At 44.9% G+C, this 11,544-nt stretch overlaps 1 protein-coding gene and 1 pseudogene across 1 annotated transcript in view; one reads left to right on the top strand and one right to left on the bottom strand.

Moving 5' to 3' along the window:
• The first annotated feature begins 5,370 nt into the window (after nt 1-5,370).
• LOC132886325 (putative nuclease HARBI1) lies at nt 5,371-6,493 on the top strand (annotated as a pseudogene).
• Nucleotides 6,494-8,075: 1,582 nt separating this feature from the next.
• The window catches only part of LOC132886324 (ribonuclease inhibitor-like), a 19,300-nt gene continuing 15,831 nt past the window's right edge, over nt 8,076-11,544 (bottom strand). The window contains exon 3 of the mRNA XM_060920869.1: nt 8,076-8,262. Within this exon, the coding sequence (XP_060776852.1) occupies nt 8,076-8,262 (187 nt within the window). The remainder of the gene's footprint in view (nt 8,263-11,544) is intronic.

The raw sequence follows: 11,544 nt of genomic DNA, 5'->3' as shown, positions 1-11,544 counted from the left end.
AGTACCCCAAGCAGGAACAGGGCAACTCGGCCGACTGCCCCAGGATGCCGACCTGGTGTCTATGCAGGAAAGGGATCCCGTGATCCACCAAATCCGTAAGTTCCTTGCGGACCCCGTGGCGTCCCCAATTTCCCCACAAGAGTTGCAACAGTCCCGAGACTTAAATCACCTTCACAATCTCAAAAACGGCTTAAAACTCGAGAAAGGACTCCTGGTGTACACACCACGCAACCAGGGACCTCCCCGGTGGGTCGTGCCCACAGATCATAGGGGGGGTCATGTTGCAGTACGCTCACGACAGCCCGTGTGGGGGCCATAGGAACGCTCAGGCGACCTACCAGACACTCCAACAGATTGTCTATTGGCCCTTCATGATTCAGAACGTTACCGAGTATGTCAAAGGGTGCTTGATTTGCTGCCAATTCCGACCAGCCCAACCGTTGAACCGCGCCCCACTGCAAAGCAAAGGCATCTCATTCCCCTGGTCTAATCTCCAGATAGACTGGGTCGGACCGGTGCCGAAATCGGCTCAAGGTAATAAGTACCTCCTGACCGTCACTTGCGCGTTCACGAAGTGGGTGGAATGCTTGCCCGCCCCAAACGAAACCGCAGAGACCACCGCTCTCCTTCTTATGAACCATGTGTTCAGCCGTTGGGGCTTGCCCCTATCCATTGACTCCGACCGAGGTACTCATTTCACCGCAGAGGTCATGAGAGTGTTGTGGGAGATGCTCGGAGTCGAGGCAAAGTTCCACATCGCGTATCATCCTCAGTCTTCCGGTCAGGTCGAACGCGCCAACCAAACCATCGTGAGCATGCTTCGCAAGTATGTGAGTCACCATGGCAAAGATTGGGACATCAAACTCCCTCTGGTGCTGATGGCCATTCGGTCCACTCCTCACCGCACCACCGGAGTCACCCCGTTCGAAATGATGACTGGCCGTGAAATGGTTCTTCCCTTACACCTCCTCTACCGACCAGAGGACCTAAGCGTTGCCACTGCGTACACCGCACACCAGTACGTCACCGACTTGCAACGCCACTTGCAGGCCACATTTGCGTGGGCCCAGGAACACCTCGAAAAGAGTGCGAAAGGACAGAAAGCTTACTACGACAGAAAGGCGACACACCGTGAGTACGAAGTAGGCGACAGAGTCCTATACTTCAATTTCACCAAACCGGTAGGAGTAGCCAGAAAATTCTTACCCCGTTGGTCCGGTCCTTTCGAAATCGTCGGTAAACTGTCCCCCGTCGCCTACCGCATCAAAACTTCGAAGCCCAGCCAGGCGCCTTCGTATAGATGGGTCCATAGCAACCAAATAAAGCTTTTTGAGCAGTCCACACTCCATAGGGGGGTGGACAAACAATAAGTTATAGCCTCCCCAACTTAGTTGCATGCCTCTCAATCCATAAGCGTGCATCTATAAGTAACCACCCTTGTTACCACTCAAATCGGAATAACAAACTCCTGTATGTTGCAGAATGGCCCCTCTCTGGATCCTCGGCATCTTCCTAGTCCTGCAGACCACATTGGCCGGTAACATAGTGGAACCAGGTCCGCCGAGTGGCATTGTTCTCCAAGATGCCCCAGGACTGCTCCTCACCAATTGCCGCGTCCATACCCAGCGCGTGTACACCCGCCTCGATCCTTGGGACGTGTACCGTAAGCATTTTAGATCGCCCACACAAACAAACCTCGAAACCGGGCCTGACTCCGAGATTGGGTCCAACATCGAACACGCCAAGCGTACCACAGTTCACATGCTCGAACAGTTACAGAAGTTCATAGTCACTGAGGAGGAACTCAGCGGCAAAACACGCCCTAAACGGTTCCTCGGAGGACTACTTACTGCTGCATCCGCCATTGGCTCTCTGTTCTCAATGGGCCTGTCTGCCGTTAACACCGTTAGCCTGACCGCGGTCAAACGAGAAATGAACATTCTTAAGGAAGAAATGCCAGAAATCCAGGGTAGACTACTAACTCAACAGGAGGAGCTGCAGGGCCTAGGCAAAACCCTGCAGGGAACCATACTAACCGTTAACATGCATTCTACATTAATCAAGAACACAGTACATGCCGTAGACAGGCTAGCAGCAATCATGAGAAGCGAAGTCAAGTATGTCCGAGTAATCCGAGACCTAATGCAGGACCTGATGAGAGAAGTAAGTAGCTCTCTCAGCACCCTGAGTGGAGGTAAAATCCCACCATATTTGATACCCCTCAGCATGGTTGACAGCATACTCCGATCTACTACCACGACTAACGTTTACTCATCACAGATTCATCTGGCTTATAGTCTTGGCAGTGCTATCCCCATTTTTGTGAACCCTCAAAACCTAGAAATAGGCTTCATCCTCAATCTCCCCGTTATTGAACGGCAAAACATATACAGAATCAAATCTGTCCTTAATGTAGGTTTCTGGAACAACGACGTACACGTACGTTTGCAGACACCTCCCACCATAGCCTATCACGATGACAACCCCTCTATCTACCTCGTCCCTAACTTAGACATGTGCACCTCTACCAAAGATATCCACTGGGTCTGCCCCAGCAATCCCTTAATCCGAGACACCACAGACCGTCTCTGTGGATTGACAAAAGTCCCCGATCAGAAGTGTGCAGGCAAATTGTCTATTAAAGATGAAGGAATAGGAACTAGAGTAGAAAGAGCTGGCAATCGGTGGCTAATCAACACTCCCCAAACTGAGATTCTGGTATCATATGATCAACATAACACTGCCACTAGAATGAAGATCCCTAACGAAACCTCTCTCCTAAGTGTCCCACTAGGAGCCACTGTTCACGTGGGTGACATCACCCTCCATCACCTTAGCGCTGACCAGTATGAGACCGAGATAGAAATGCCCGATGCCTTCCCAGGTCACGAACTTGAGATAAACTCCACCCTCCAAGCACAACTACTGCTGGAAGGGACCAAAACCGTGCAATTCGATCTTAAGCCCACTGGCATCGCTACCACTTTCTTGAATAACCGCGCAAACCCTTCGTCCGATCAAGGATCTTTAATAAGCCGAATTGCGCTGGGATTTCTAGCTAGCGGTTGGGTTATCACAGTCTTCATAGCCATCACTCTACATAGGTACATACTGACACTACACCGCAAACTGGACAAAACGATCTACGCACCTGAGAAATTAGATCGTGGCATTGTCCGATTCTCCATCAGGCCTAAGGCCTCCACTAACTTTCTTGAAGAGTAGGCTTGCTAACACGCTAACTAACCCCTCTTTTCCATTTTCTTTTATGGAGTTTTGATTATTTTTTTTGTTTGCTGTGTGAAATGTTGTATGTAGAAGGTAGTTAAGTAGCCATAGTGTAATTGTTTTCATGTCCAAGTGCCTATGCTTTCATGCCCAAGTGCCTATGCATCTTATGGACTGTATGAAATGAATTGAACTGTTGAACTGTGTCTGAAAGACTTTTCACAGAAAGGACCTTTGGAACTACCTCATTGTGGAACTACCTCATTGTGGAACTACCTCATTGTGGATTACTAGGGACCGTGGGCCGCAGACTAAACACCATGTGCCCATAGGGTATCACTCCTTTCAGCGCCTATGGCCAAGGGGGGAATGTTGGTAACTCGCCAGCGCCCCCTATAACGATCCCACAATTCCTTGCGTGCTCCACCCGGATGTGACGTAAGGTGGAACTGCTTTAACGGTATCGAGAGCGCCTCGATTCGTCCTCTCGTGTTCTGACTACTGGAGTGGTCGGACGGACTGTAGGCACGCTCGCCTACAGTGTTGAGACTAACCGCTATTGTCTGAGAACAGCCTGTTCAAATTAGTTTCGGCCGAACTTTTGAACGACCCGCTAAGTTTCAGCGATATAGTGGTTTTGATTCTAAACCTTTGCAAAGTTTAACTACAGTTAAGTAGTTTTCCACGCTAAGAGGCATTTGCGGACAGCTTCGCTCCTCTCAGCTTTTTCTCGTCGACGCATCACCGGAGGTTTCTCCTGAAGCACCGTGGGCCAGCTAGGCCTCCATCTCCCTGCTTCGTTAGCCGCGGTTGGACGCAACGCGCCGCTAACCTCCTCTCCTCGGACTGCGACCCTCAGCGCGGACATCGGAGAAAGAACTTCCATCGCATTGAGTAGGCACTTGGGCAAATTTTTAATTTGTAGCTTATTCAGATGGTTGTTAGGGTCATGTTTAAGCTTTGAGCTATTTAGCATACCCGCTCAGACACGGAAGGTGTTTGTTTGTTTTTATTGTTTGTTTTGGTTCTGTTTTTTTCTTTGAACTTGTTAGACAGGGTATCTTGCATGATATCTTTCCTTAACTCCATTGCTAGCTTCCCTATCTGATTAGCAGCGCAGTGACAAGTTTGTTATTTTAAGCTCCGAGGCTAGACCGCTACAAGGCCTAGTCCTCTCCATCCATACACACTCTCTCTCTCTCTCTCTCTCTCGCGTTGAGTTCTTTGCCTAGATAGTCTGTTGGAAATTGTTGTTAAGTGCAGTGTTTGGATCCAGCTGTAGCGTGGTCAGATTCTCCTTAGCAACTTATTGCTAGCTACCTCAGGGTGATACGCTAGCTCGTAGGCTTGTGTTCTCGACTAGGCCTGCAGGCGCCATTTTTCCGACGCCATTTTGTTACCTCCCTCATTGAGTTACCTGTGATACGACACCTACGCACGGACCGCCATTTTGTTTAAGCATTGCCAGAGTGGCTAGTCATTAGCATCTGCCCACAGATACCTACACAAAGCACACATTAGCCACAGAGCTAATCCTTTGTTCTATTTAGCTAACATTCCTTTGTTTTAGCTAACATTCCTTTGTTTTAGCTAACGACAAGCTAGGTCACACACACACACACACACCTCCACACACACGCACACACAAGGGATTCTCTTCTTCTATCTCTTTCTCTCTCTCTTTCCCTCAACTTTATAGTCCAGGTGTAATTGTTCCATTGTTTTGTCTTGTTATTACCCTTGCCGACATTGAATGTATTTTGAGATTATTATTATTAGTGAGTAGTAGACAAATAAAAGCTAATAAAATTGAATTGCATTTTACTTGTTCCTGTTGTTTATTCACAAGGTCAACTATTTAGAACTCCTTTTTCCTTCAGAATTTAGCTTTTGTATACAACTGGGTTTCCCATCTAATACAGAGCTACCATTAATCTTGAATGTAACCATTCACGGTGAGTATTAAGATTAATAATTTAAGATTTTATGAGACTGATCTTTATTTATAAATTGATTAATTTAATTATCAATTATTACAATTTATAATTTAATTAATCCCAATTCAACCTACAGGAATATTGTGTGGTTCAGAGATTTGAGCAGAATGAATGTTATTTGGTATCCGTTACAGTGTGTATCCGAATGAGAGAAACTGGAAAACACCATACAGTGTCATATCAGGAAGAGCCACTAGATGGAGCTGTATTATGTGTCACAGGGTTGATGGGGATCAGTTCCATCTCCAGGATCTGGGGCCTGTACTACGAAGCGGGTTTTCTGGCTTACCAGGGTAACTTCGAGAGTAACTTGATTATGTGCAGCGTAACTTCCCGATTAACCCATACTACGAAAGTTGGCTATGTTCAAACCGAGGTATGCTGCCATGGCAATTTACGCTGCATCTCAAACCTGCTCGTCTCAGGTTATGTTCTTGGTTAACCCGAGGTTTCCGATTAACCACACCCTTTTTAAACACCACCTCTCCACCGACATTTCCTCTAGAGACAATGCCAGCGTACCTGGATGACCCGTGCGATATCGGAGCGCAGAATGTGAGGGGCTCTCTCCGGAGGGCGAGGGTATTTAGAGACCGCCAGAATCCGCTGGCATACCCGGACGATGTTCTTCATGAACGATATACATTCTCAGCTGAGGGAATTCGTTACCTTTGCCAGCTGATCGAGGCAGACGTCTGCAATGTAACCCGCCGAAGCCAGGCCCTCACAATCGAGCAAATTATGTGCTTGTCATTGCATTACTTTGCCAGTGGACAATATATGTATTCCATCGGTGATGCTGAAAACCTCAGTAAGAACACTATGTCGTATGATTCGCAAAGTGGTACTTGCCCTAACCAAACTGATGAATGCATTTGTCGTGTTCCCTGGGCATTTAACCGCACTTCAGATCAAAGAAGGGTTTTATGCAATCGCAGGTAATTACTAATATTAAATTGTGTCTGTTTGCCTACTCTCATAGAGACAATTGTGACTGACAATTGATATGACTAACAAAATATACAGGTTTCCCAAGAGTAATAGGAGCCACTGACTGCACTCACATCCGAATCAGTGCACCCCTGGGAGAGCATGAGGCGGATTATGTGAATAGAAAATCCTTCCATAGCATCAACGTACAGGTAAAAGGTCTACTTCATATAGGCCCACATTCAAATAGGTCATGTCCATACCTCAAATCAACCTGTCAGTACTGGTCCCATTTTGCGTTAGGTGATGTAAATTTTTCAGGCAGTAACACAAAATAAAGAAAAGCCAAAATCACCACTCATTCCTACTGTATTTATTTATTCAAGTTCTCCCATTCCTGAAAAGAAAAGACAGAAAAGCCAAATGAATGTTTGCTTGTGCACACGCACCATTATGAATGATGTTTTTATATTTCATTTTAACCTGTTGCCAGGTGCGTTTGGCACTGCTGTTGCCTCTGAAATGTTCACAGGACCGACACCAACTTAAAGGGACTGAACAGTCAGTCATCCTAATTCATGTGACTCATGTGCACATATCAGCTTAAGTAGGCTACTCCATGAATTTACCATACCAAATTTTATTCAGGATTTTTCGGACATTAAACAAGCTATATATGACTGGGGCCACGTCGAAGGACCATTTTCTGTGACTTGTGATTGATCATGAAGCTTTCTCTCATCCTATACTTCTGTTCTGGAACAGGGAGAATGTACTTGCGCATTTACCCAATCGGCAATTCGTTGCCAACATGCTTGCCGCTCCTTATTGGCAGCCGCTGTGTTAGATTTTGCTCTTAATGTTGTTTTGAACTCCTCATAGCTTTGCATTATGACAGCGCATTCTTCCTCCGTGAAGTACGGCGACCGTGCCATTGTGAACAGTGGTGATTTGCGCTGATAACCTCCCCTTTAATGTGAACGCGCATTAACCCTGATTAGGTTAACACAGGTTCAACAAATCAACTTCATAACTGGTGTCGTAGTACCGTTTAACCCCAAACAAGATAACCAGGTTTTGTCAACCCCGGTTTAGCGGGGGAACCCTGGGTTACTTCTGGGTAGGTTGACCTCCGTTCGTAGTACAGGGCCCTGTTCTGTTCCCCTCCTGTGGTCACCCAAAGCTATTATGCTTATAATGCAATATTAAATGGGAGTATAATAGTCTACAATGTGAAACAGCGATTTACAGCAAATTATTCATTTCAATGTAATTTTAAACCATCAGTGTCTCAAAGATGCTTCGAGAAAATAACATGCTGATCAATAATCAGTATATCGATGTGTATTGACACACACAGTACATATACACAATGAAGTGTCTTCACACAAATATTTCTAACATTCAATACAGAATTGATAATCATCTTCATTTTTATAAACACAGCATTTAAAAGTTGATTAAAACATTAGTTATGTACAGAGTCAACCAAATTAAACTTCTCATCCGAATTTTATAACAACTCCAGGAGGAAAATAATTTACTTTACGCAGTTATAAACAGTGTGTAACTTTGTGCAATGATCAAATTACTGCAGTGAACTGATACTATAAGATATTTATGATGTGTTTTAAACATAAATGTGACCTTCTGCTGCATGTAAATGGAAAAACAGAAGCATACTGTACATACAGAACTATTAAATGATGTTCGATGTGCATTAACAGTTTCTGTTTTGCTGTAAAAGATATTAATAAGAAAATATTTATGATTGTTGAGTTAATTAAAGTTTATTTATCTCAGCTGGTGAATTTTTACAAACAGCTAGAGAAGTGGAAGTGCTGACATGTTGTACACATCTGATTATCACTAAATGATGATGATTTTCAAATCACTTTGTTCTGTAAGGGTTTATCCTCATCATCCTGTGTGTGTGAGACTCAGTGTACAGTGCGGATTCTTCAGTAGATCAGAGAGCAGCTTCTCTCCTGATTCTCCTGGATTATTGCGGTTCAGATCCAGTTCTCTCAGGTGCGATGAGGGATTTGACCTCAGAGCTGAAACCAGAGCAGCACAACCTTCACCTGTAATACTGCAGAAAGACAACCTGTAGAGAGAAACATCTCAGTTACAGCATAAATCACTCAGCTTTACTACACAACACACACAATCTTTATACACAGTACACTTACTCTCTGTGTGTGTGTGTGTGTGTGTGTGTGTGTGTGTGTGTGTGTATACCTCAGTATCTCCAGTGTACAGTGTGGATTCTCCAGTCCAGCAGAGAGCAGCTTCACTCCTGAATCCTGCAGGTTATTGTCACTCAGGTCCAGTTCTCTCAGTCTGGAGGAGTTTGAGCTGAGAACTGAGGACAGAACTCTACAGCTTTCCTCTGTCAGATTACACCCACACAGACTGGAAGAGAAATGATGAAATCTGTGAATATCTGATGGATAAATGCAGTGTGTTCCATCAGTAGTGAAATAAAGTGTCTCCCTGAACACAAGGTTCTGATGTCAGAATAAAAATATAAAACTAGATCGGACAATTCCCCGGGGGAAATTGAGAGAGGATGCAGTGCGCGAAGCAATTCGGTCACGCATGTTCGCTGGCCGTGAATGTGTGACCTGCTATGAAGCTACAACGCCATGATTTATGTGTGTGCTTGAGACAGCAGCCCCCCCTCTCTCTGCTCCCTCACTGGCCCCAGTCGGCATGGCGACGGGCCTGAGCAGGAGCGTTAAGACACACAAGATTGTCAGTTTTCTGCTGTTTTTTGCTCAGGAGCAGGCCTCGAACAACGACAAATAACTCGACAACGAAAGCAGCTATTCACAAAATTCTTTCACAGTGAGCGCTAGAAGGGTCTCCTGAATATACTGATGTAATTTTTTGTCTGTATTGTTAAAAATGAGGACACTAGAGCGAGTTAAAAATGAGTGACTTTTCTGCCACGTTTATAATGGGTGTCAATGAGGCCTCTCGGCTGCACTCTCCTCAGTTTGAGGCTTCTCATTCAAAAACTGTAAATCCTATCGTTTAGGTAGACACATTGTGTGAATCAGGACAAGTTTTACTACTATTTTTGAGAAATTTATGTCTGTAGAGTGAAATTTGTGGCTGAAACCACAGTTTAAGCGAGAAAGTTTGAGCTATTTTTTCAAGCTCTCTCCACTCTAAGTAAACGAGCTGCACTGGTGTGTAACGCAATAGACACCCATTATAAAGCCGGATTTTCTCCCAGAACCCACATGGCGTTTGAGCCGGGACTGATCCGAAAGTGTAGAACCTAGCAGAAAAGTTGAATGCCAGATCCACAGAGAAGTTTTCCTACATTTTAGAGTTTGAATCACGTCTCTAGGTGAAAGCATGCCAGAGCAGCGGATGTTTGAAAAAGTGCTTTTTTTTTCAATTAATTCCATAGAAATTAATGGGTTTTTTTTGGGCGATTTTTTCGCGACAACGTCGCGAAAAAATCGTATTCTGTAGAGAAAAGTAATAGCATAGCGAGTCCGATCGAGCCGCACGTTTTGATATATTGTTTGTCTGTGTACTACGTACGGTTATTGAGTTATTCGAAATCGAAATTTGAGTAGGAATAATAAATATAAGAAGAAGAAACACGTAGAAGAACAATAGTTGCAGTGCGTTGCAGTGCTTTGCACTGCAACCTATGGGCTCCCCTAGGGGAGCCCATAGGTTGCTGTGCAGCAGCACTGCATCCTAATAAAGAGACTGTGTGTTTGTACTTGGACAGATCCACGTGTCTCAGCTCATAGGAGACGATGGATTTAACTACAAGAAAGGGAAAGGGACGGACAGAGGTGGAGACACAAGATCTCTCTCTCACGCTCGCGCGCGCACACAGAGTTCTCTCTCTCTCTCTCATGCACACACAGTACTCTCTCTCTCTCACACACACACACACACACACACACAGTTCTCTCTCTCTCTCTTACACACACACACTGGTACTGTCATTTGGTTTGGTTAATTTCACACTGAACTGATTTTCCAGAGCACCAAACTGTTTGTAAAGTATCTTACAAAAGTATTCACCCCCTTGGTGTTTGTCCTGTTTTGTTGCATTAAAAGCTGGAATTAAAATGGAGTTTGAGGGTTAGCACCATTTGATTTACACAACACGCCGACCACTTTAAAGGTGCATTTTGTTTATTTGACACAAACAATAATTAAGATGTAAAAACAGAAATCTGGAGTGTGCATAAGTATTCACCCCCTTTCATATGAAACCCTTAAATAAGAGCTGCTCCAACCAATTCACTTCATAAGTCACATAATTAGGTGATTAAGATCCACCTGTGTGCAATCAGTGTCACATAATCTGTCACATGATGTGTGTATAAATCAACCTGTTCTGGAAGGACCCTGACTCTGCAACACTACTAAGCAAGCAACATGAAAACCAAGGAGCCTCCAAACAGGTCAGAGACAAAGTTGTGGAGAAGTATAGATCAGGGTTGGGTTATAAAAAATCTCAAACTTTGAATATCCCACAGAGCTCCATTAAATCCATTATAGCAAAATGGAAAGAATATGGCACCACAACAAACCTGACAAGAGAAGGCCCCGCCCACCAAAACTCACAGACCGATCAAGGAGGACATTAATCAGAGATGCAACAAAGACACCAAAGATAACACTGAAGGAGCTGCAAAGATCCACAGTGAAGATGGGAGTATCTGTTCATAGGACCACTTTAAGCTGTGCGCTCCACAGAGTGGGCGGGGCTTTAGGGAAGAGCAGCCATAAAAAAGCCATTGCTGAAGAAAACACGTTTGGAGTTTGCGCAACAGCATGTGGCAGACTCCCCAAACACATGGAAGATTCTCTGGTCAAATGAGACTAAAACAGAACTTTGTGGCCATCATGGGAAATGCCATGTGTGACGCAAACCCAACACCCCGAGAACACCATTCCTACAGTGAAGCATGGTGGTGGCAGCATCATGCTGTGGGGATGATTTTCATCCGCAGGGACAGGAAAGCTGGTCAGGACTGAAGGAAAGATCTCTGTTTGAGTTGGCCAGAGGTTTGAGACTGGGACGAAGGTTCACGTTCCAGCAGGACAATGACCCTAAACATACTGCTAAAGCTACACTGGAGTGATTTAAAGGGAAACATTTAAATGTCTTGGAATGGCCTAATCAAAGCCCAGACCTCAATCCAATTGAGAATCTGTGGCACAATTGGGGATCTTTTTTAATGAGCCCTGACTCGGTACAAGTATGAATAGGTGGGCCTCGAAGCAGAAAAGGTTGACAACCCCTGTGCTAAGCTAATCGAGACATTCCCTAAGAGACTTGCAGCTGGAATTGCAGCAAAAGGTACTGACTTTAGGGGTTGAATACCTATGCCCACTCCAGACT

The sequence above is a fragment of the Neoarius graeffei genome, chromosome 5 (assembly GCF_027579695.1).
Source record: "Neoarius graeffei isolate fNeoGra1 chromosome 5, fNeoGra1.pri, whole genome shotgun sequence".
NCBI lineage: Eukaryota > Metazoa > Chordata > Actinopteri > Siluriformes > Ariidae > Neoarius > Neoarius graeffei.
Note: the sequence above shows the minus strand (reverse complement) of the source record. Positions and strands in the feature narration are given on the sequence as shown.